The 27041-nt window shown below is 35.9% G+C and overlaps 3 protein-coding genes across 3 annotated transcripts in view; 1 reads left to right on the top strand and 2 right to left on the bottom strand.

Annotated features, from left to right (window-relative positions):
* Positions 1 to 108: 108 nt before the first annotated feature.
* On the bottom strand, positions 109 to 5139 carry LOC134235692 (uncharacterized). Its single transcript, XM_062717842.1, has 4 exons — positions 5037 to 5139; positions 1762 to 2140; positions 1248 to 1478; positions 109 to 556 (listed from the first exon to the last, which is right to left on the bottom strand). Exons 1-4 carry the CDS (start codon positions 5133 to 5135, stop codon positions 342 to 344), a joined length of 924 nt encoding a protein of 307 aa, XP_062573826.1. The 5' UTR covers positions 5136 to 5139; the 3' UTR covers positions 109 to 341.
* Positions 5140 to 5278: 139 nt separating this feature from the next.
* Positions 5279 to 26684, top strand: LOC134235663 (protein FAM50A-like). Its single transcript, XM_062717801.1, has 6 exons — positions 5279 to 5427; positions 15061 to 15279; positions 15684 to 15823; positions 16054 to 16150; positions 22609 to 22678; positions 25761 to 26684. The coding sequence occupies exons 2-6, from the start codon at positions 15087 to 15089 to the stop codon at positions 26269 to 26271; spliced, it is 1011 nt and encodes a 336-aa protein (XP_062573785.1). The 5' UTR covers positions 5279 to 5427; positions 15061 to 15086; the 3' UTR covers positions 26272 to 26684.
* The window catches only part of LOC134235664 (uncharacterized), a 54551-nt gene continuing 36923 nt past the window's right edge, over positions 9414 to 27041 (bottom strand). Inside the window, exon 2 of the mRNA XM_062717802.1 lies at positions 9414 to 9430. The gene's annotated coding sequence lies outside the window, so the exon portion shown is untranslated. The remainder of the gene's footprint in view (positions 9431 to 27041) is intronic.

Here is a 27041-nt window from a genome sequence, read left to right as displayed (position 1 = left end):
ACATGTATAACACTTGTTAAATCTGGTACATCTATATCAACTTCAGTGGGACTGACAAATACATCTTTGTATGAAATGTACAAATTTAAATAATAAATTTACTTTACTTCAAATGAAAGTAAGCACCGTGCATAAACTCGCTGTCATATGTCCCCAGTGACATTACATCTGTGTTTGAGATACCATTAACTAGGCTGTATTTTTGACTGAAACTATGCTTGTGTATGGCACTTTGTGGACAAAATTAATTAATTCATTTTGAACAGTAGCAACAATTAAATTAATTTCCATTTTTCTTGCCTTTTTTTTCATTTTGATGTAATATGTTTTTTTAAAATAATTCAGGTATCAAACTGGCAGATGAATTCTGTGAGTCTCTCTAGGGCTTTGTTGTTCATATCACAAGTATACATCCCTTTGTTTGTAAGGAAAGCAATGTCCACAATAGCATAGAGATCACGGAATTTATCACCGTAGAGAAGTTTTTCTGAGGTTTGCGGGGGCAAGGCGTGAAGCTCTTTATGATGTATCACTGCTACAGTCACTGATTTGGAACCTGTCAAGAAAAGTGAAAATTTTCTAAAATTAAACTGTCAAAAAGTGTTAATAAATATATGAAATAAAATTTCATATCTAATTTTATTTATTAAGTATTACATGTAATGCATTTTAAAGTTTTACTTCTGTTAAAAAGTTTGGAGACAATTTACCGTATAAGTGGAAATTTTAGCGACACGCAAACTTAGTGATTTGTCCTTAAAAACTGGTAATTTATTTTTAGCGAGATGTTAATTTAGCGATTTAAAATGCACATTAAAGAAGCTATTAGAAATAAAATGTAATTAATTTTTAGCGATATTCCATTTTAGTGATCTTGGCACCCTTGCTAATAATTTCAAAATTAAATCCTTGCTAAAAATTCTACCTATCATGCTTATACGGTATACACTTTACTTATTGATCTTTCCTTCAATTTCCCTTGAAATTAAAATTGTCAAGTGACTCAAGTGAAATGATTTAATTACAATAATTTACTAGTTCATTAGAATTTCCTCTTTAAAATCTCTGTTATATATCGTTTTACAATGTACACTTACAGTTGACTTTGTTTTACAATGTACACTTACAGTTGACTTTGTTTTACAACGTACACTTACAATTGACTTTGTTATACAATGTACACTTACAGTTGACTTTGTTTTACGTTGTACACTTACAGTTGACTTTGTTTTACAATGTACACTTACAGTTGACTTGCTGGAGAGCCTGTTCCACGTCAGTCCCGAGTCTGGAGGCGTTGATACACAGGACAATCAGGGGTTTGTTTGAGGACACGGACCTGGCATCAGAGGTATACACAATCTCTAGTTGTCTCCCCCTGGTAGCCTCCAGATGCGACATCAAGATCATCTGTAGCTCTGACCTCACGGCAGAAGAAATTTTCTCATTCATTGATGGGGCATATATGTAAATTTGAACTTCAATAATAAAAAAGAAGAGAATTAATAAAGACAGAATTATTACAATAATGTATTCCCTATAATTCAGTAAAAAAAAAAGTTAAAGTTGAAATTAAAAGACAAGCACATATTACGAGTAAGTTTTTACTTTTTTGAGTAATTTAATATTTGCTGTTCCTTATAATAATTTTTTCATCATTATAATACATGTAAATTTAAATGTTTAATGTCATTATTTTAGACAAACTATGCAGTTTCATTGTAACAGATTGAAATTTTTTACCATTTCTCTCATAATTACCAGGTTTTTTATGTGAAACTTCCTCCAAGTGATATCTCAATCTCTGCACTTCTCTCTCCAGTTCCGCATTTTGTTTTTGAAGATTCATTCTTTCATGATCCTTTTCTTTCAATCTCTCCACATCTTTTTCCAATTGTTCTTTCTTACTTTGGAACCGTCTTCTCTCAGAATCCACATGGTTCTTTTCCCTCTCTAATTCTTTACAATGTCTGTTTAAATCATCAAGTTGACGCTGAAGAACACTGGCTTTGTGAAAGTAATCAATGTGGTCCCCACGAGAAGAATGTGATGTGTTCAGTAAGTGTTTAACTTTCTCCTTTCCATCAACCAGTTTCTTAATTGCATCACTTTGTGTATCTATTTCTTTATGTATTGACACCTACAAAGAAATTTAAATCATACATTCATCTACTTTGAAAAAGAAAGTTGACGCATCCATCTTAATTTGGTATACAGGGAAAATTTTGCCCCCTCCCCTCTTTTATATTTGCCTCTTTTGCCCTCATTGTAATCAAGCAAATTTAAAATGGGGCAAATTTAAATAAAACAGCCAAGTCTCTCAAGCAGATCTAGATAGCATGTTCTATCTTTAAAAACAAGAGGCCCATGGGCCACATCGCTCACCTGAGAAGCTTTGACCATTCTGTTCTTTACCAGATTTCACCCTTGTTATACATAATGCATCCCCACCCTACCCCACTGATCATAATTTAGACATTTTGAAATCTACACTACCCCATGATCCTTCCATGGACACATATGTTTCAGCTTTTTTCGCCCAGTGGTTCCTGAGAAGAAGATTTTCAAAGATTTTTCCTACATATTTCTATGTAAAACTTTGATTCCCTATAATGGCCCTGCCCTTCCCCCAGGGGTCATGATTCCTACAATGTAGAATTTACACTACCCCGGAATGCTTCCACATAAGCTTCACTTTTTCTGGCCCAGTGGTTCTTGAGAAGAAGATTTTCAAAGATTTTTCCTATATATTTCTATATAAAACTTTGATTCCCCATTGTGGCCCCGCCCTTCCCCCGGGGGTCATTATTTGAACAATTTAGAATCTACACTACCCCAGGATGCTTCCACATAAGTTTCAGCTTTTCTGGCCCAGTGGTTCTTGAGAAGAAGATTTTCAAAGATTTTTCCAATATATTTCCATGTAAAACTTTGATACCCCATTGTGGCCCCGCCCTTCCCCAGGGGTTCATGATGTGAACAATTTAGAATCTACACTATACCAGGATGCTTCCACATAAGTTTCAGCTTTTCTGGCCCAGTGGTTCTTGAGAAGAAGATTTTCAAAGATTTTTCCTATATATTTCTTTGTAAAAATTTGATTCCCCATTGTGGCTCCGCCCTTCCCACGGGGGTCATGATGTGAACAATTTAGAATCTACACTATACCAGGATGCTTTCACATAAGTTTCAGCTTTTTTGACCCAGTGGTTCTTGAGAAGAAGATTTTCAAAGATTTTTCCTATATATTTCTATATAAAAATTTGATTCCCCATTGTGGCCCCGCCCTCCCCCCGGGGGTCATGATTTGAACAATTTAGAATCTAAACTACCCCAGGATGCTTCCACATAAGTGTCAGCTTTTCTGGCCCAGTGGTTCTTGAGAAGAAGATTTTTTAATGACCCAACCTTTTTTTTGTCTTTTCTTGATTATCTCCCCTTGCGAGGGGATATGTCCCTTTGTTTTAACAATTTAAATTCCCCTTCACCCAAGGATGCTTTGTACCAAGTTTGGTCAAAATTGGCCCAGTGGTTCTTGAGAAGAAGTCGAAAATGTGAAAAGTTTAGAGACGGACAGACAGACGGACAGACAGACAGACGGACGGACGACGGACAAAATGTGATCAGAAAAGCTCACTTGAGCCTTCGGCTCAGGTGAGCTAAAAATGATATATATTCTATGGACCCAGTTTATGATAGAATTCATTCCAGTATTTGCAATGTTGCAAAATAAACACTGCAGGTGATAACTCAAACTCAGTGCATGTACTAACAATCCAGAGAGGAGTTCAGAATGTAAACATAGCATGTAGATTTGAAGTGACAAAAATGTTGAGAAATTAGATGAATTTTCCTCTATATGGAATATTTGTTGGGATAAAAAAAGATATATACAATCTCTATATTAAGATTTGTTTTGAATAATTTGGTAATTATTTTACGTTCAACCTCTTTTGTATATATTCTTCTAAATCATTTTGGAGCACGTATCGATCCGCTCTGATTTGTTACATTGCACATGCATTTATGGGAGTCATAATTTCTACCTGTGGTTAGGGCTTGTATCAAGACACTGAGTTAGATTATTCTGAACTAGAACTGTGTTTTTGCAAATTCAAAATGGGGCAAAATTATTTGCAAGTCACTGTGAAAGGGTGAAAATAATTTGAAGCAAAAATAACTTAAAGACTGATCGATCCATATAGTGCTGGTTTGACTTAAAAAAATTTCTTTTTTAATTTAATATTAAGCAACTACCTTCAGTTTAGTCCAGTTTAAAAATTAGTACCTAAATTGATAAAATATGATAACATATATGTCTTTTATTTTTTTTTTTTCACTAATGTTATTCACCAACCTGAGTACAGTACTAGTATGAGATATATTCCGAAATATTATTTTGCATTCACGACATGTTACCTAAAATCATGGCATGCAATTAAAGGAAAAACACTTTTTATTTGTAGGAATTTGTCTGTCAGCCTTTGCCACTGCATGACCCGGCACCAGCCCGGGCTGTGCCCAAGCTTCAATGCAGCCCCAGACACCCTGCCAATCCTGCCTACTGTGCCCCCACTATGAAATTCCTGGATCCGCCACTAAATAACCTTTTAATCACAGTATTTATTGCCAATTAAAACTTAAATTACCCAGGATTTAGTAACTTACACTGTGTAAGTATAGGTGCGACAATGCTCCAGAGTTTATAGTCAGTCTTGCACTATATAGGAAGAAGACAGACAGGTGACTTCCATGGCCCATGGGCCTGTTTATTATTATTTTTAAATACCTGGATTCTCCCATTACAGTTGGAAATCATGATCGTTAGATTTATTTTACATCAGAGAGAGAGTGAGGGGAGAGGATAAAATAAATAATGAATTTTTCGAATAGGTTGTTCACTTCACTAAGTTAGACCCTCAAGCCAACTATTTTACAAAAAATATACTATATTTCATAGCCTATCTTATCTATATAACTTTCACGCCCCTGATGACGATATAGCTTTTGTATAAATACAAAATTTTATATAATACCTGTTTTTCTGCAATTAAAGATATCAGAGAATCGAGATCGTTGATCTGTTTTGTGATTTCTTCATTACTGTCTTGCTTTGAAGACCAAGGTCCCATCATGAAAACTTGGGTTCAGTGTAATATGCAACTTTCGCTTTCGGTTTGTTAATTGTTATTAAGTAGTACCTTGAATTAATAGAAAAATATCGCTTTCACATTTTTTCCCTCTAATTAATTGTTTAAGTGGTTAATGTTATGACAAAAAATTATTCATATTTTTTAAAAATACTTTCCGGATCAAGGACTGTGTCCGCTTTTAAGTTTACTACCCTTATTTGATTTCCTGTTGGAAGAACAAAACCAAAGCTTGAGTTGAGAGGGGCTGAGACATCAAATACACCCTCAAATACTGGTACTTACATTCATTTCTCTGTCATAATTTATGCTATTTTAAAAATCAAGTATTGTTTTTAAGGGAAGTAATAAAGAGTCACTTCATCCAAGTGTTTAAAAAATGAATTATAGCTGCTATCGATGTGTAAAATTGCAAGTAGAAAATCTTAGACAATAGTCCAATCCACACTTTGCATTAGTTATGTAACACGGTGACTTCCGGTGTAGACGGACTGGAAAAACAAAGGAGAGAAAAATTATTTTTCTGCAAACTCAAAGAGCTCTAATTGCATAGAAAGGGTAGTGGTAAGTCTCTGAGGTGCTTAGTAGGTTTTGCAATAAATCTGTGGTGGAGAAAATCTATTCTGCCTACGAAATTAACGAAACACCCAACAAAGGATGGCTAGTAAACAAATCCAAGATGGCGGACTCGACCAAAGCGGGGAAAACAAACTGAAGAAACGAGGTAGACCTGTTAAATCAGCAACTAACTCTAGGAACAACTCCAGAACTAACTCCCCTAATAAACCTGTAAATGGATCAAATGACACGGAGGAAATTTGGAAATGCAATTTGTGCAAATACTCTTTCTCTGACCCTAGTGATAAATTACTGGAATGCCAACGATGCAAGGACCACTTTTGTATTAAGTGCTTGGATAAGTCGGTCGAAGAATACAATCTGATGGACAGTAGTGATATCATGTGGTTCTGTGTGCCATGCCGAGAAAAAGTGGAGAAAAATATCATTGTGGACAGAGAAATTGAGGAGAGATGTAAAGACATGATGAAGATGTTCGACAGTAGAATTAAGTATCTGGAGGACGAGATAGAGAAGAAATGCAGTGAAGAACAAGTGAGGGATATAGTTTCTGAGGCAATACAGAAATCAACAGAATCAAATCAAGCCAATACAGAGGACGAGACTGCGAGTGAATCTGGAAAACACACCGTGCCAGTATCAGCAGTACTGAGTGAAATTAATGAGAGGAAAAACAGAGAATGTAACATGATCATTTATGGGATAGAGGAAAGTGACTCAGACAATAAGGAAGTACGTCGTTCCTATGACAGAGACCATGTGAAAGAAATTGCTGATGTCTGTGAAGTGAACATCGCAGAGGAAAACATGATAAAGTTAGTGAGACTTGGTAAATTTAATAAAGATAAGAAACGCCGTCCATTGCTCGTTACCTTCTCAACCCCAGAAAAAAAAGTGGAGTTCTTTAAACGAGGTGGAAAGTTGCGGGAAAACATTGAATACAGTGAAGTACGACTGGCAAATGATTTAACACGCACAGAGAGGGAAAATGAAAAGAAACTGTATATGAAAGCCAAGGAACTGAATAAAAATGGTTCGGGGGAATTCAATTACCGTGTGCGCGGTCCACCTTGGGCAAGGAAAGTGGTAAAACTCAGGGTAAACGATCCAGAATAGAAGATACAAAGAGGAATGTAAATAATGTACATAATTTTAAAGTGATAAACAAACTTTCGTTCTTTTACACCAATGCAGACCAATTTAGAAATAAGTTCAATGAGTTCCAGGTCAGGATAAGGGACACAAAGCCATTGATAATAGGAATAACAGAAGTGAAGGCAAAAAATGCAACATGTGCACCTAATCCAGCTGAATATACGATGGATTGGACGAAGGAATACAGGATGTTCCATGTAAATATTGAAAGCAGCATAGGTAGAGGACTACTTTTATATGTACATGATTCTCTTTATGCAGAGGAGGCAAAACTTTCAGCGCCCTTTGAGGAGCAGCTATTTGTGAAAATAAAGATAAACAGCACAGAATATTTCCTAGCCGGCCTCATTTATCGGTCACCGTCAGACAACACCGAAGAAAAAAATGAATGTTTAAGAAACCTGATAACTGAAGCCTCAAGAATGAAGTGCAAACACTATCTCATTATGGGAGATTTCAACTTTCCTAACATAGACTGGGATTTACTGTGTACAAAAAGTGAAAACTCTGCTGAGCAGAAATTCATAGATTGTCTGCAGGACAACTTCATGTTCCAAACCATCACAAAACCAACAAGGTGGAGAGGAACGAACATTCCAACCATTTTGGATCTTGTGATCACAAAGGATGAAAATGCTGTGGAGGAAATGGAATACCAAAGCCCATTAGGAAAGAGCGACCACTGTGTTATCTGCTTTAATTATGTTTGCAGTGCAATACTGAAAAGCGGACCAAAAAAGAGGAGGACTTACAGGAAAGCTAACTTTGCGGGTATGAAGAAGGAAATTAGCGAAACAGATTGGGAAAGCATTCTGGAGTCACAGAGCACAGTAAACGAGATGTGGCGTCAATTCCGACAAAAAATTGAGGACATAGAGGATAAATATGTGCCAGTAGTCACCATCAGACCAAGCAGAAAAACGAAAATGCCCTTGGACAAAGAAACTGTCACCTTGATTAAAGAAAAAAACGCACTGAGCAGAAAATATGTGACTACCAAGGATCCAAATATAAGGAAAAAGTACAATAGGACTAGGAACAAAGTGGCAAAGTTTGTGAGGAAAGCAAGGAAGTCATTCGAAAAGAGTATAGCACAAGAGTCAAAAACTAACCCAAAAAAGATATGGCAGTATATTAACTCAAAAAGTAAAACGAGACAAGGAATCGCGGAACTGTGTGTAGACCCTAAAAATCCAAAGTCTAATAAAACAGAAGTGGACGAAGAGAAAGCAAACATTTTAGCAGACTTCTTTAGTGGCGTTTTTACACAAGAACCTGAGGAAGCCATACCCGAACTGGACAAACGCCCTATCAAGAAGGAGTGGACAGAATTAAGAATATTGGAGGAAGGAATTGTCAAAGCACTGAACCTGTTAAAGCCAGATAAGTCACCAGGATTAGACAATATGCATCCAAGGCTATTGAGGGAATTAAGAGTGGAATTAGCAGAACCCCTAGCAAGGATCTTTAGGAAATCGATAGATGAGAGAAAAGTCCCAGAAGAATGGAAAACAGCACGTATTAGCGCGATCTTTAAAAAAGGAAACAAGGCGATAGCAGGAAACTACCGACCAGTGAGCTTAACGTCAGTGGTGTGTAAAGTCATGGAGAGACTAGTTAGGGACCACATAATAGAGCATTTTGTAAGCAACAACCTCTTTACAACTAAACAATATGGCTTTATCAGTGGTAGATCAACTTCACTACAACTGTTAAGGGTATTAGAGGAATGGACAGAGGCTTTGGACAGTGGACATGATGTTGACTGTATCTACATGGACTATCAAAAGGCCTTTGATACTGTCCCACATAACAGACTGCTTAAGAAACTGGAAGCATATGGAATAGGGGAAGAACTTGTAGACTGGATAAGGAACTACCTAAGTGGAAGGAAACAACAAGTATCCATAAACGGGGCAACATCAAAATGGCATAGCGTAACTTCCGGCATTCCGCAGGGGTCAGTAATTGGGCCGATAATGTTCGTTATATTTATCAACGATCTCCCTGATATCGTGAGCTCTACTGTGTACCTATTTGCCGACGACACGAAAATCTTCAACATAGTTAAGGGTAGGGAAGATAAAATGACACTTCAAAGAGATCTTGAGAAACTAACAGAATGGAGTAACACCTGGCTCCTAAAGTTCCATCCAGATAAATGTAAACACATGCACATTGGGAAGAAAGACCCAGACCAAGACTTTGAGTATGAGCTGTTAGGACGCACTCTGGAGAAGGTACAAGAGGAAAAAGACATAGGAGTCATCATAGATGAACAACTCAGCTTTGACAGACACATAAGCGAGAAGGTGAAAAAGGCAAACTCTATTTTTGCAATGTTAAGGCGAACGTTTCAACATTTGGATGAAGAAACTTTCATTCCTCTTTATAAGACACTTGTCAGGACACACTTAGACTATGCGAGTTCGGTCTGGTTCCCTTTCAAATCAAGACACATAGAGATGATTGAAGGAGTGCAGAGAAGAGCTACCAAGCAGATTCCAGGATTGGCAAAATTAAGCTATGAAGAAAGGTTGAAGAAACTAAAACTACCAACGCTGAAGTACAGGCGCCACCGAGGAGATATGATTGAAGTGTACAAAATAACAAGTGGAAAGTATGACCCATTAGCAGCAGACTTTATCAAGTTAAGGAGAGACCACGTTATGAGGGAACAAGGAAGAGGGAATTCCAAGAAGCTATTGGTACAGAGACCGAGACTCAATATAAGAAAATTCAGCTTCAGTGTTAGAACTGTCAGTCTATGGAATAGCTTACCAGAGGACGTTGTTAGTGCTAAAACTCTGAATACTTTCAAGAATAGACTAGACAACTTCTGGAAGGACCAGGATGTGCTCTATAACTACAAAGTAGACTTTAAAACCGATTACACCGGTAGTCACCCAAGTAGTTACAAAGCAAGTTTGGAGTCCGACGAAGAGGACCTTGACAGGACCTGTGTTGGAAAAATACCATAAGTAAGTAACCATAAGTATGTCCCTTTGCGGGGGACAACTCAAAGATCAAAAAGGAAAGCAATGAAATTTCTCCTCTTTATGCTACTTAACATTTGGGCGTACTCTGATAAATCTGCAGTGTTTTAAAAAAAAATCTTTGGATAAATGGGTATAGCCCCATCGATCTTAGGGCAATCATTATACAAGATGCACATAATTTTTCCAGTCAGATGACAAAGTTACAAACCAGAAAACTATCATGGCTACTGTGATGGCAGCCAAAGAACATAACTTTTGAAAAGTGCCGATACCGATACCCAATGCATATTTTTATTGCAATCTGATTAAAATCAAATCCTCGATCAGATCCACTCCTTTACTTTTTTATTATCACAGCAACATTATAAAAGGGAGCTTTTCTCCCCCACTATCAGCATGATCAGAGGAAATCTCATAACCAGTCTTCCAAAATTTCTTTGTGTAATTATCTCCTCCCGTAAACTCGAGTTATCGTTTTTAGCACGAGTTATCTGTTCCTTATAGCAGGTATCACAAAACTTCCGTTTTTAGAGCAAATGTCGCAGATGACTAAATCAGTCTAAAATGTTAATTTTTTAAAGGCATTAAAGTTAAACTAGCGAGTCCGAAGTTCGTCTCTGGAAAAATGTATGATCTGATACATTGTATCAAATTTTAAGATTTGACCGAAACACACAATTTTACAATCCTAATGTCAAATACATAAACCATATTGGCCAAGTTTTGGCCAAAAATAAATGACGATATTAACGAAATGCGAGACGAAAGTGTTTGAATGTCTCTGCGAATTATGTCAAATATTTATGGCATCTAATTTCCGCAATATTCTTCACACAATTTAATATGAAACTCATAACGTAAAAGGAAGAAACTGTCTCAACTTTAAAAGTAAGCATAGTTGCCAACTCACCCGATTTCGTCGGGTCACACCCGATTTTTCAACCCGTAACCCGATTATTTTTGATGACCCGGCGGGTCATGCTTATCACCCGATTTTTGCCGAACAACCCGAAAATCTCCCGATTTCCGGATTTGGTTCGTAAATTAGGTTGCACTTTTAACTTCCAGTAACAACCCAAGCTTAGATCTACGTAAACAGTGCCGATGGATTAATTATCAGTGCAGGTGTAAACAATTAACTGGGTGTTGTTTTGACAAATCAATGTTTGAAGTCAATTAAAATGGCTTCCGATAGAACTAGATCGTTATCAGGGCCAACAGGAACAAACTGAACCAAACACATGTCTCTGATTGAACCAAAAAAAAGAGCAACGATATTTATGTACATATCAAGGAATCTTGGCAAAAAACTTTCATTCTAGATAAAATGAAGTGATCAAAGACAGTGTAGGCCTAAGTTCACATTTAAAACATATTGCAGTAGTTTAAGAGAGAGGGAAAATAACTTCAAAATTGAAATTGGTATACTTTCAAATTTAGCAGAAACTGAAAAGGTTTAAAAAAAAAAATGCACACTTACTTCAGGTCAATACTGAAATATGAAACCTTCAGTTCTCATTTTTAACATGTAAATTAAATCAAATTATGTATGAATTTTTTGTCATAGTAAATTCAATCCTTTTTCAATAAAAGAATTCTCAATACACAAATACTTTGTATATATATGTATAGAATTTAATCATGGTAAATATGTCGTGAATGTCATTACGCGTTATGACCAGATTTTTTACTTTCCAAATCTGGTCATGACCAGATTTTTACATGCTGGAGGTTGGCAAGTGTGAGTAAGCATTCTGCAATTAAATATACAAGTTCCTAATGATGCTGCGAAAAGAAAATATCAAAAACAGAAATATTTTCAAATGTTCTACATTCATATTTGAATGGAAATATTTTTACTGAAATGCCATTTTTGTTTATATTATGGATGCATTGTATAGAACACGAATTAAGAACCCCCCTTTTTTTCTCGGAATATGTTTTATTGTTAATTTATTATGAAAATATTCATTGAAAACCGCCCACACATTTTTTTTTTGTTTTTTTTTTTGCAGTCTAATGTTCAGATATTCGAATAGTTCTCTTTTAATAACAAGAGGCCCATGGGCCTTATAGGTCACCTGAGCATTATGCAACAACTTTCCAGTGACTGAATTTGATTCATGTTTTAAGCCAGATGCTATGGCATTCACAATTTTGAAAGAGGCACCATTGATCATTATAACAATACACTTAGCAGTTGCTTAGTTTGGTTACTGAATACCCAAAGGCAGGGTAGAGGAGCAAAAAATGCATGTCAACTAATCAGTAGTGCCCCTTTCACACATGAACCCCTGACCCTTAGGCCTAGATCCAAACATTGCATAATTTTTAAAAAGGCATCCTTGCTTTTCAAAAATATTTGATTAATACCAAGGAGCAGATTTCAAACAATTCATTCATTTTTAGTATATAAGTACCCCCCTGTCTATGGTACCCCTGACCCAGGGGCCTTGAAATTCACAATTCTGGAAGATTAGGACCCTTGCTCATCATAACTATATAGGTATGTTCACCTGCTTAATACCTAGAAAGGAAAATTTTCAAAGAATTTATTAGAATTTCACTATAAAATCAATAGAGCCCCGCCCTAACACCAGAAACCCGACCCTGGGGCCATAAAATTCATAATTTTGGAATACGCATTCTTGTTCATCATTACTATATACTTAGTTAGTTTAATTAATACCTAGGAGAAGAGAAAAAAAATCAAAGAATCCATGTATTTTCACTATATAATCAATAGAGCCCCGCCCTAACACCAGAACCCCTGACCCTGGGGCCATAAAATTCACAATTTTGGTAGAGGCACTCTTGCTCATCATAACTATGCACTTAGTTAGTTTATTTAATACTTAGGGGCAGAGAAGAAAATTTTCAAAGAATTCATGTATTTTCACTATATAATCAATAGAGGCCTGGCCCTAACACCAGAACCGCTGACCCTGGGGCCATAAAATTCACAGTTTTGGTAGAGGCACTCTTGCTCATCATAACTATGCACTTAGTTAGTTTATTTAATACCTAGGAACAGAGAAGATTTTCAAAGAATTCATGTATTTTCACTATATAATCTATAGAGCCCCAACCTAACACCAGAACCCCTGACCCTGGGGCCATAAATTTCACAATTTTGGTAGAGGCGCTCTTGCTCATCATAACTATGCACTTAGTTTATTCTTTTAATACCTAGGAGCAGAAAAGAAGATTTTCAAAGAATTCATGTATTTTCTCTATATAATCTATAGAGCCCCGCCCTAACACCAGAACCCCTGACCCTGGGGCCATAAAATTCACAATTTTGGTAGAGGCACCCTTGCTCATCATAACTATGCACTTAGTTGTTTATTTAATACCTAGGAGCAGAGAAGAAAATTTTCAAAGAATTCATGTATTTTCACTATATAATCTATAGAGCCCCACCCTAACACCAGAACCCCTGACCCTGGGGCCATGAAATTCACAATTTAGGTAGAGGCACTATTGCTCATTATAACTATGCACTTAGTTGGTTTATTTAATACCCAGGAGCAGAGGAGAAGACTTTCAAAGAAATAATGCATTTTCCCTATATACTTATTTAGCCCCACCCTAGCACTAGAACCCCTGACCCCAGGGCCATGAATTTCACAATTTTGGTAGAGGACTCAATGCTGATTACAATCATGCCAACAGTTTGACTGCTTGATGTCCAGGAGTAAAGAAGAAGATTTTCAAAGATTGCACTAATTTTAGTGGTTTTGGCCCCACCCCTCAGGCCCCAGGGGGGCAGGGATTATGAAATTCACAATTTTTGTTCCCCTTCACCCATAGATGCTTTGTGCCAAATTTGGTTGAAATTGGTTCAGTGGTTGCAGAGAAGAAGATGAAAATGTTCAAATGTTAACGCACAACGCACGACGCACGACGACGGATGAAAACAGATGGCAATAGGTCATCTGAGTTTACTCAGGTGACCTAAAAAGTCGGAAACAAACTCCCTACCACCCTTCATGAAATAGGCACAGTAACAACTAATTCACTAAGGTACATGTAGGACACTAATCATAAGCTAGAGCCAGTTCAGTTTATGGTTCAAGAGGTACAATTACACACCGGTATATACAAGTGTATGTCATACCTTGTTTGAGTGTAAAAAAAAATATTTTCAATTACAGGTATATCAATAACTTTAATATTTGTACCCTGCTCATTCAAGTTTAACTACGAAATGAAAATTACTAACTTTCCGACAAGAATCAGATAATGATTTCCTGTACTTTATCCTCACATCATGCATAAATATGCACGTCAATCAGGAATACTGCTTAAAAATCAAAAGTTTTCCCCACACTATTACATATCAATGAGAAGCTTTATCTTTATCTTTTCTATATATCCAGTGTGCAAATCCAAAGTGCCCCCCCCACCAGCAATAACAGGTCATTTGCTGCTTATTACAGAGTTAAGCTATGGAAGTTCTCATTCTTAGGCAGGTTTGCAGGTCCTCCTTCCCCTCCGCACTATTAATGTAGTATGGCATTGCACTGGATTTTCTTTTACGGAAAACGATTGAGAACATATAGGACACCCCCCCACCTTCCCACACGAAATTTTTTTCTTCTTCTTTTTTTTTTTTTTTTTAATAGTTTTCAGGTTTCCTGAAACAGTTTTCAAAATTCATTTTAATATTCTTGTTGTTGTCTTTTTTTTAATTTGCCTTTTCAATGCCCCCTTCTTTACTTTGAAGAGCGATGCTTCGACTACATGCCTGCTATGTAGAATAGTAATATATCTTGAAAATGTGATAAGCAATCAATGAAGCGACATGTTCCACCTATTTCCAGAGACTATCATTTTCCCGAGTTTTGTTTCCAACACCATCCGCTTACAAGTTACATATTATATTAATTAATTCATTAGCGATTGTACAACTTAAATAGTTCGGTCAAACCTTGATATTTATTAATGTGCATATTTCCATTACATTTGTCCAAGGGACGACCTTCTAACACTTGGCCTGGAAAAGAAAGCTGAATTAAAAAAACAACATTTAGACAATGTCTTTTACAACATTCTTCTACCTCATTTAATACCGGAAATTTTACAATACCTGCTATTAGGAAAGATAACTTGTGTTGAGAACGATAACTCCAGTTTACGGGAAGAGAGAATACTGTATATATTGTATTTAATAGAGTGAGAGATTGTGTTAAGAAGAAAAATGGCACATTACAAGGGGGCAGCATCAGAGGGTGGAAGAGCCCAGATTTTAATGAAAAAACGTCAGAAAGAACAAGAGGAGATAGAGACTCGGAAACGTAAGATCGAGGACGAACTGAAGATCGGCAGCATACAGAATAAGTTTGCTTCTCATTATGACGCAGTGGAACAACAACTCAAGTCTAATACCATAGGTAAGTCACATTCTATGGTTCTGCCTAGAAATAAAATACATATACTGTAAATCACTTTTTATTCGCGAGAAATTTATTTTTGCATAATTACGCGAGACAGTGTGATCACGAAAAATAAGTTCTCGCGTACAATAGTATTCCATAAGATAATATAGAGCAATAACCACAATTCGTGAAAATTTTGTCTCGCTTATCAAGTGTCAATGACTATCTCGCGAAAATAAGGTGAACTTTAATTAGCACGCAAGAAATATTTGCGAGTTTCATGAGTTGTACTTTAACTTGCGAATGTTATGTGGATTGGTTTCAAACTGATGAATCGTGAATAATAGTTGGTTTACAGTAATTAAATACATTTTTAATTAAGTTGAGTAAGTTATAATGATAAAATGATTTTGTGTTAGGTCTTGTAACTCTGGATGAAATGAAAGCAAAGCAGGAAGATGTGATTAAAAAGAGACAGTCACAGTTAGCCAAGAAAGATGCTCAGGCCCGACTCATAGAGAAAGAGAAGGAGAGAAAGAAGAGAAAAGAACAACAGAAGGTAAAAAAGTGTTATTTTCTGAAATTTACATTGAAATCATTGCATCTAAATTAAAAATCATCTCCTTCTGGTGCAACCATGCATGTGATACAAGAATGTAATGGATTGCAACTTCTAATGGTAGGCAGTTAGGTACACATTGAGAAATGACTTTTCATATGCTAAATCTGCATTTTTAAAATACTTGTAGGGTAATATGCTCTTTTAAATGATCATTACATAATTTTCAGATTGCCAGTCTCTCATTTGATCCCGATGAAGAGGAAGAGGATGAGGAAATAGAAAAAGAAGAAGTAGAGGAGGACATAAAAAAGAAACGACGGCTTGGTACTTATTTCACCATTTTCTTTCTAGATTCGAATTTGGTTCTTTATACCCGCACTCTCTAAAGAAAGTTCGGGTATATTGTTGTTACTCATGTCCGTCCGTCCGTCCGTCTGTCACACTTTTCTTCCCTGAACTCCTCCTACATTTTACAAAGTAGCTTAATCATCTTTTGGGAGATGGTTTGTGGGGTCATGTAGATGTGCAGTAAGGTTTTGGAATTTCGATTTTGCCCCGGGGGGTCAAATGGGGGTCGAAAAATGACGTTTTTTGTCCAAAAAGCCCCGTCTTCCCTGAACTCCTTCTACATTTTACTCAGTAGCCTAACCAGGTTTTGGGAGATGGTTGGTGGGGTCATGTAGATGTGCAGTAAGGTTTCGGAATTTTGAATTTGCCCCAGGGGGTCAAATGGGGGTCGAAAAATGACGTTTTTTAAGCAAAAAGCTCCGTCTTCCCTGAACTCCTTCTACATTTTACTCAGTAGCCTAACCAGCTTTTGGGAGATGGTTGGTGGGGTCATGTAGATGTGCAGTAAGGTTTTGGATTTTCGATTTTGCCCCGGGGGGTCAAATGGGGGTCGAAAAATGACGTTTTTTGTCCAAAAAGCCCCGTCTTCCCTGAACTCCTTCTACATTTTACTCAGTAGCCTAACCAGCTTTTGGGAGATGGTTGGTGGGGTCATGTAGATGTGCAGTAAGCTTTCGGAATTTTGATTTTGCCCCAGGGGGTCAAATGGGGGTCGAAAAATGACGTTTTTTAAGCAAAAAGCTCCGTCTTCCCTGAACTCCTCTTACATTTTACTCAGTAGCCTAACCAGCTTTTGGGAGATGGTTGTTGGGGTCATGTAGATGTGCAGTAAGGTTTTGGAATTTCGATTTTGCCCCGGGGGGTCAAATGGGGGTCGAAAAATGACGTTTTTTGTCCAAAAAGCCCCGTCTTCCCTGAACTCCTTCTACATTTTACTCAGTAGCCTAACCAGCTTTTGGGAGATGGTTGGTGGGGTCATGTAGATGTGCAGTAAGCTTTCGGAATTTTGATTTTGCCCCAGGGGGTCAAATGGGGGTCGAAAAATGACGTTTTTTGTCCAAAAAGCCCCGTCTTCCCTGAACTCCTTCTACATTTTACTCAGTAGCCTAACCAGCTTTTGGGAGATGTTTGGTGGGGTCATGTAGATGTGCAGTAAGGTTTTGGAATTTTGATTTTGCCCTGGGGGATCAAATGGGGGTCGAAAAATGACGTTTTTTATGCAAAAATCTCCATCTTCCCTGAACTCCTCTTACATTTTATTCAGCAGCCTAATCATATTTTAGGAGATGGTTGGTGGGGTCATGCAGATGTGCAGGTAGGTTTCGGAGTTTTGATTTTGCCCCGGGGAGTCAAATAAGGGTCGAAAAATGATGTTTTTTATGGAAAAAGCCCCATCTTCCCTGAACTCCTCTTACATTTTATTCAGCATCCTAATCATCTTTGGGAGATGGTTGGTTGGGTCATGTAGATGTGCAGTTAGGTTTCGGAATTTTGATTTTGCCCAGGGGGTCAAATGAGGGTTGAAAAATGACGTTTTTTATGGAAAAAGCCCAGTCTTCCCTAAACTCCTTTTTTGTTTTAAACAGTGGTCTTATCATCTTTTGGGAGAGTTCACTCTTTTGAAATTTTGTTAAAACATCAAGGTCAAGGGGTAAAAAATCATAGCATGTTGGGAGCCTCTTGTTATGGGTAATGTTCACTTGAAATGTGAAAGTCAAATCTCTTCTCAATGAAAAGGAAATACAACATTAATGAAAACTAAGTTAAACTTCAAGGTCAAGGTCACAGAGTCAAAAAGTCATGATACATTTTGGAAGGTCTTATCACAGGTAATATGAATGCCCTTTCATTTATCTTTCAAAATGATCAATTCAAAGCAATTAATTTTTTAAGGAAATTAGGTCAAACTTCAAGATCATGGGTAATGAAAATCATAGTGTATGTAGAATGGTATTGTCCCATTTAATACTAATACACATGTTTAATATAAAAGTCCTATCTCTTCTCATTCAAAATATACGACCATGATGACCAAGGTTAAATTTATTGTGACAGATGGGCAGATTGACAAACAAATGAGATTTAATGTACCCTACCTTTAGCAAAAATGGGGACAATAAATGTCTTTGCTGTTCTTGAGAAGAAGATTTATGTTGGAACAAGATGTGTTTGTGAAACACTATGCGCCCGGCGGCAACAAAGTTAAAAAAATCTTCTTTTAGCATATTGATCACAGTCAAGGTCACAAGGTCATTGACCATGGTGTCATTCGAAAGAACTTAATCAGTGGAGTATGCGTACTAAATATGAAGTCCCTATCTCCTATGGTTCAAAAGTTGTGGCAAAAAGTGTAAAGAGCTATTTTTAGCATATCCGTCACAGTCAAGGTCACAAGATCATTGACCTTGCCGTCGTTTGAAAGGACTTTATCGGTGGAGTATGCATATCAAATATGAAGTCCCTATCTCCTATGGTTCAAAAGTTATGACAAACAGTAGAAAAAGCTATTTTTAGAATATAGGTCACAGTCAAGGTCACAAAGTCATTGACCATGGTGTCATTTGGAAGAACTTAATCGGTGGAGTATGCATACCAAATATGAAGTCCTTATCTCTGATGGTTCAAAAGTTATGGCAAAAAGTGTAAAAAGCTATTTTTAGCATATAGGTCACAGTCAAAGTCACAAGATCATTGACCTTGATGTCATTTGAAAGGACTCTATTAGTGGAGTATGCATACCAAATATGAAGTCCCTATCTCCTATGGTTCAAAAGTTATGACAAACAGTGGAAAAAGCTATTTTTAGCATATAAGTCTTAGTCAAGGTCACAAGGTCATTGACCTTGAAGTCATTTGAAAGGACTTTATTAGTGGAGTATGCTTACCAAATATGAAGTCTCTATCCCTTATTGTTCAAAAGTTATGGCCAAGGTTAAAGTTGACAAACAGACAAACAGATAAACAGACAAACAGACAAACAGACAGGACAAAAACAATATACGCCCGGGATCTATCGATCCGGGCGCTTAAAAAGTACCCTGCATATTTAAATGTAAATTGGTTGAAATTAGCCCAGTGGTTCTTAAGAAGTTAATGTGAAAAGTTTGCAGATAAACAGATGGACAACAGAAATCAGTACATTTCAGAAAACAGTATGCTTATACGAGGGTTGTTCGAAAAGTTCGTGGACGGGTTCGGTACTGACCGCTGTATTTGTATGTTTGAAGTGAAACTTTATATACTTTTATTATACCATGTTTCCAGTAAAAATACAACTTTTCAATTTTGGGGTCCATTGAATAAAAATTTTAAAGCCGTTCTAATTTCTTTAGAAAGGGGTCGCGGAGCATCCTCGTTTTCTGCGTATATGAATATTTTAAGTCGATATCGTCATTACAAAATTTGTTTTAGATTATGCGCACAAAATCTATGATATTAAATATGAAGTCACAATAACATGCACTCGTCATATTTGAGAAGTTTCAGTTATTTAAAGCAAGTGGTTCTCAGCTTACCGATTCATAATGAAAGGGGACGGTCTCGATTCACCGTTGAAAACGGCGCAAGAATTGGACGCCACAGAGCAGTGCGCTGTGATGTAATTTTGTATGGTAGCTGGAAAGACTCCTTTTGAGACAAAACAATATAGCTAGATGAACTTGGGGATAGGTCAAAAGTATCAAGATGAATGGTGTACAAGTTGTATAAACGAATTAAAGAAGGTCGATGTGATTAAACTTGACGAAAAGTCAGAAAGACCTCCACCTATTGATTCTGACTTGACGGCGTCAATGTTACAAGATCTTGACAAAGATAGAAGATTAGTAGTAAGAGATAAATCGAATAAATTTGAAATAAGTACGTCTATGCGTATGAAATAATCACAAAATATCTTGGATTTGAAAAGGTTTGTACTCGTTTGATGCCGAAATTACTTTCTACGGACGAAAAAATCGGCGGATCGTAGCATCGAAAGAGTTTCTAAGAAGATGGAAGATTATTCATAAAACATAGCGACGTAACGACGTCAGAAAAATTACGCCACAGTTGCTCCGCGGGCATTGACAATGTATCACAAAAATTGGTATAACTTTAATAAATGTAAGTAAAACTGACTGAAATTTTGCATATTATTTCAAAATATATTATCATTTAATGTAATATACAAAATTTTTCGAATTGCAACAAATCTTCGGAGAAAATTACACCGTCCACGAACTTTTCGAACAACCCTCGTAAATAGTTAATCAAGGTGCTTTGGGTAGCAAAATAAAGCTAAACTGGTATATCTAATTCATCCGCAGAGCTTAGTATATTTCAATATGCACAACCTTTTCAACTCTTATAATTATTTTTTAAAATTTATATCACCATGTCTCATTCAAGGGAGAACTAGAGATATGACCAGATGTATATCTGTTGAATATAAAATATGTACATGTATTCTGTGTTTTTTTTAGTAATTTGTTTGTTTGTTGTGAAAGCAACTGTTATGGCAGCTTTTGGCAAAGGTTGAAGTTTCTCAAATGTAAGTCAAACTCCAAGGTCAAGGTCAAAGGGTCTAAATTGTTGGTATCAAAGGGAAAGTCTTGTCACAAGGAATACAAATGTGAAAAAAGGGAGAAATCCCTAGAACTTCCTAACCTGTTCAAAAGTTATTGCCAAGGTTAAAGTTAAATTGGATTCAACTCTAAGGTCTAGGTCAAAAATAATTATACCTGTTGAAAGTTCACAATGATTACACATGTAAGAGCATGAAAGTCCTAGCACCACCTGTTCAAAACTTACGCCTAGTTCAAGGTATTTTTCTTGTAAAATTGGGTCAAACTCCAAGGTCAAGAGATCAAGAGGTCAAAATTGGTGGTACCCATTAAAAGGTTTTGCCAAAAGAAATTTACCTATGAAATATTGAAGCCATGTGTATAGCCCAATCCACTTAAAAAATATGGGCAAGGTTAAAGTTTCCGTGGACAAACAAAAATACATAAACATAGGAAACAAAATATGTATAAATAGTCAAATGAAAAAATTTTCTACTATTATGGAGTCAGAAGATCAATTGTCATTTCAGGTACAGGGAGTCAGTGGCTAGGGAGATCAGACCCCCCCCCCCCCCTGGAATTAGCAGTTATTTAAATAAGACTATATATGTACTGTAGAGAATAAAAATGACTTTGGACATCCTCCCCCTTAGAAAACAGGGACTCCACCATCATTGTTTTTATTATTATTTTTTATTTCCATCTCAGGAAATCTTGGGCTGATTTTTTTGACTGAGGTGTTACACCCCCCCCCCCTTTCTGAAAAAAAAATTCTGGATCTGCGTCTGTTATATAGCCTACTGAATGTCCGCAACGGGAGATAACTTGACAATGTGAAATTTGTCGACTGTGGCATGCGATGATCTTTGACCATGTTGACCCTTTTTGAACTTCAACCTAACCATTTGCATTTATTTATTTTTATGCAATCTATACTAAATCTTGTACTTACCGAATGTCATAGGTCGTGACAACGAATTCATGAAATATAATCCATATAATCCAATTAAAACACAAATGATTTTAACTGACCACACTGCATCGTCAGCATACATGTGCTAAATAATCTCATTCGACAAACCTTTGCTGATTCCGTTGCCAGTATGAATTGGCCGAGGTGTGCCGAGAGGTGATATCTATAAATATGATAATGGGTGACGCAAACCCAATGTGAATGTAAAAAATAAAACTGTTTAGTACAAGAACAAATTTCAAACTATCATAATAAACTAAACTATGTTTTTAAAAAAAGTGAGAGTGAGAGAGAGAGAGAGAGAGTGTGTGTGGGGGGGGGGGGGGGGGGGGGGGTGGGAGATAGGCATTGACAAATTAATCGGGTTGTATTTTCAATGGGTTTTTTGCCCGACCAAATACTAAAATCAGTTTGCACATTTTGATAAATTCATCAAAAACGCTTTGTACTAAAATAATATTTTATGTCGTTGAGAAAGTAAATTTAAAAAGTTCCAAATTATGGGAAAATTATTTATTTGAATCTAATTAAGTAATTCACTTCAATCATTAATTAAATTCTGTTATTTCAGACTGGTTATGAATTAAGTATTTTAAAATACATATGTGAGGCTCTGAGAGTTGATATGGTCATCTGAAAATTTTATGTTCAATTTGACGAATACATGTACGGTGATAATTATAGAATTATTTTGACTTCTTCCTTGGAAAGTCCAATATGAATGAGTGTATATTTAGAGGCAAACACCATAGTGCGGGTATTACTGTCTCATGACAGCATCTAGTAACAGATTTTGTTGATACTCTTTAGAAACATCATTGAATAGGCAATCTTTGTGTGCTTACTTCACATTTATTATTTTTTAATCACTGTTATCTTACAGATAAGAACATACTCACTTACAATGAAACTTTTTACAGGGAAGAATCCTGATGTAGATACGAGCTTCCTGCCAGATCGCGACAGAGAGGAAGAGGAAAACAAGCTCAGGTATCAACTGCCTATAATAACTTATCTAGTTATGCCTCCGTTCAAAGAAGGGAGGGCATATTGCTTTGCTGCTGTCTGTCAGTCGGTCAGTCTGTCTGTTGGTCCACCATCAGTTTCCCAGAGCTCCAGGTAATTTTTTACCCCAAAGTGTATTTACTCCCTAATTTTCAAATCAATGCAGATTTTGAGTTTAAGCAAAATGATTGAAGAGTATTCTGTTTACATATAAATGTTTTGACATTTATTTTGATTTTAATCTTGTAATCGAAATATAAGTGTTTTTGAAGAGGGAAAAAACTACAAAGGTCTGTTCCTACATCCATTTATTTAAATAAATTTTGAAAATACCAACAAGACTTTTTGCAAAACTTGGAAAGCATTCTGTTTTGACAAGGAATTCTAAGATAATACATAGGTCAAGGTACCATTGAGTCAGAGACACAGAAAACTTTCTTTCTATTAAGATATCGTATCAAGAGTAAACTGATAGAAAAGAATCTTCATTAATATGGCAAATTGAGAGAAAGGAAAAATTGGCTATGAACCCATAATAAAAAAGTTATAGGAGTGCATATTTTTTCTATTTATAGAAATCTAAATCTCTGATTCTTCCTCCCTAAATGGAGATCGTTGTTGCCATTACTAAAATATTCCTGGTCACTAAAAGGCTTTTAAATCTGTACTTCGTTTTGAGAAAAACCAAACACTGAATTAACCTCAATTCATTTCATATCATTAAGTAAGTTATACCTGTATTTTTTCAACCTGTTGTACGCTGTACCTTGGTGGTGTAATGCTTATAATATCTATGATTGCTAATGCATAATTGTACGCTTTATTTTAATTTTCAGTGCGTACTTTGTAAATATATATGCACCTTATCTGGAGCTCTGGTTTCCATTCATTTTCTTTACAGAGGTTGCACATATTGAAATGAAATTTGGTTTACAGATATTACAGAAATGTATAGATATTTTAGGTAAATATTGTCATGATTGGAAATTGTGTGTGAACATGGAAAAAACAAATGTTATGATTTTTTCTCAAAGTACAAATTGTGAAAATGAGTATTGGTTTTACTATAATCATAGCCGTATAGAAATAACAAATCAGTATAAATATCTGGGACTAGTGTTTAAATCTGATGGAAAAATGAAATTCTCAGCAGAACAACTGTCAGAAAGAGCTAGAAAAGTTTATTATGCTATAAAAACCAATTTTCCAGCTAATACAAATTTTTCTGTAAAGACAATGCTTAAACTTTATAGATCTATGATTACTCCAATCTTAACTTATGGTTCTGAAATATGGATAGCAGACTACAAATGTGATTTATTATCCTCAGATCACTTTCCATTTGAAAAAATACAACACCAGATTTTTAAAGACATTTTACGTGTTCATAGAAAATCATCTAATATTGCTGTTCTATATGAGTTGGGACAGTTCCCAGTATTTTATTTGTGTTGTGATAAATATGTATAAATTTTATTTAAGACTGAAAAACTGAGAGAGAGAAAATGATTATAATGACCAATTAGTGGTGTCTGCATTTAAGGAAGATAAAACACTGGGATCTAGAATATCTTGGCAAAGGAAGCTTTATACTCTACAACAGAAATTGTCTTTATCCTCATTGAACATATCACATAAAACTTTAAAATGTAAATTAGAGGAACATTATAGAAACAAGATCAGTGAACAGTTAAAGAACATTTCTAAATCAAATTCTTGGAAATTAACTTTTTATAGTAGTATAATTGATTTAAATGAATATAAATTACAAAACTATCTAGAATTACCATTGAAGAAATCTGAAAGAACAATCCTAACAAAACTAAGAATTAGTGCTCATACCCTACATATTGAAATGGGGAGATACTCAAGGCCACCTATTCCTAGAGGAAAACGTGTATGTCATTTTTGTAAATTTTTTATTGAAAATGAAAACCATTTTGTACTTTATTGTCCTAGTTATGATCAATGTAGATTACAATATTACGATATATTCAATGCACACTGTTACATGAAGGAAAACCCTATTATTGACATTATCAATCCTACAAGTATTAGAACTGCTAGGAGAGTTTGTAACTTTTTGAAAAAGTGCTTTGATATTAGGAAAGAAAACCTTCAACAAACCTGATATGCTTTCTTTGATATTTTATTTCATGTATGTTAATTGTTGTATTCATGACTATATGCCAATGTATGATGGTGTTGTCAATAAATGAATTGAATATACATGATATATAAGAATATCTAGGTCAAGTTTTAAGGTTTCAAGGTTTGGGTACAATGGGGCCATTTTGGACTGAGTCAGAGTTATGTCCCTTGAACTTTGAAAAATTCCAATTATTTGCAGTTTCTGTTCATTTTCTATGCATAGGTTATACTTGTTGAAATAAAATACAGATTTATCATAAGAATACATTGTATTTAGGTAAAGTTCTATTTTGGGTATGATTGAGCTATTTTGGATAGAGTTATGCCCCTTGGACTTAGAAAAATTCCAATTATTTGCAGTTTCAATTCACTTTCTTTGCAGAGGTTGCATATACTGAAATGAAATTTACTATATATATTTATCATAAGAATATCCAGATTAAGTTCTGTTGTTTTGGGTACGATCGAGCCATTTTGACAGAGTTATGTCCCTTGGACTTGGAAAAATTCCAAATATTTGGGGCAGGGGGCATAAGTGTTTCACAAACATCTTTTGTTTTTATTATTTTCCATGTGAATTGCTATAGCAACAAATAAGTCATGACATTATACCGAAAATTTAAGAAATATTAATTTCAATTCTGTGCCCAAGCAGTTTTAAATTTAAAATAGGATTCCAGTAAAAACTCTCCCTACTCACTGTGTTTTTATACCCAGTATATAAAGTACCTTTTCATTGATGCTGCTTAAAAAGACTTACAAGTCAAAGTTGTATTAGGGTTGATGAACAGTATACTGGTACATTATAATTTGACAGATCATTGACTAATTTGTTGCTTATTTTCTCTTTGAAGCTAAGGTACTTGTCAGTGTTTCTCAGGAAATTCCCATAAACATTCATGTTTACATTTCACAGGGAACAACTTCGCCAGGAATGGGAAGAAAAGCAGGAGAGAATGAAGAATGAAGAGATAGACATAACGTACAGTTACTGGGACGGGTCAGGACACAGACGGCAGGCCAGGATGAAGAAAGGAAACAGCATCCAGCAGTTCCTACAGAAGTGTTTAGAGACCCTCCGACGGGAATTTAATGACCTCAAAGTTGTCTCCGTCGACCAGTTAATGTATGTCAAAGAGGACTTAATCATTCCCCATCATTACACATTCTATGATTTTATCGTTACCAAGGCTCGGGGTAAAAGTGGTCCACTGTTCAGTTTTGACGTTCATGACGACGTGAGGCTTCTTAGTGATGCTTCAGTGGAGAAGGACGAATCACACGCCGGGAAAGTTTGTCTCAGAACCTGGTACGAAAGGAACAAGCACATATTCCCAGCAAGTCGATGGGAACCGTATGATCCAGAGAAAAAATGGGACGAGTATACAGTGTCAGACAAGAATGCGGCCAAAATCACAGTCAAGTGACATTCTGTACACAATATCTGTCAAGTGCTAAGTACACAGTAATGGTACACAATTGTGAATCAAGATCTTATGAAGATCTTACACATACATGTACAGTCTTTTGATTAAAGACAGTTTGAGGAGGTTTTGATGATTTGAGAGCTAGCAAACCTCATATTCGGTATCTGTTGTGATTATTTCACATTATAATTTAGTACAGATAATCAGTCATATCTAGTTTTGTTGAATGCTTTCTTGTCAGTATATGCATTGAACAGGTTTTGTGACTTTAACTATGATACAAGAAGAGGACTTATATAGGCCATGTCTGATGTCCAATCCAATTATGTAATTTTACATAATAAAATATTGATTAAATTAAATTAACTATGATGCACTTAAATTGAGAAAATAAGTCTTGCAAAACAAGTTTATGTCTTAAATGAAAAGAGGCAGCATAAAGAATCAATTAGGGCCAAAAAAAATTAATTTCTTGGTTCTCAGGCCCTCCCTCATCTCTTCCAAGGGCGCCTCATTGACCCTTTTTATTGCTAAATCAATAAAATAAAAACAACAAATCACCTCCCTCATCATTTTTTGAGGTTTTGTACAATGTAAAAAGCTGCCTCATCATGTTTTGGGGGCAATAAAAAGTAAAAAAAAAAAATGCCTCCCTCCCTCATCATATTTCTTGAAAAAAGGCCTGAGAACCAAGGAATTAATTTTGCATGGCCTAAAGTACTGTTTTGTTTGCCAATCTTAATTATATGCATACATGTTTATGAGTATTA

This window comes from Saccostrea cucullata, unplaced genomic scaffold, assembly GCF_032062105.1.
Source record: "Saccostrea cucullata isolate Sc308-1 unplaced genomic scaffold, CSIRO_AGI_Scuc_v1 ctg192, whole genome shotgun sequence".
NCBI classification, from domain to species: domain Eukaryota; kingdom Metazoa; phylum Mollusca; class Bivalvia; order Ostreida; family Ostreidae; genus Saccostrea; species Saccostrea cuccullata.
This window is presented reverse-complemented; position numbering and strand designations above follow the sequence as displayed.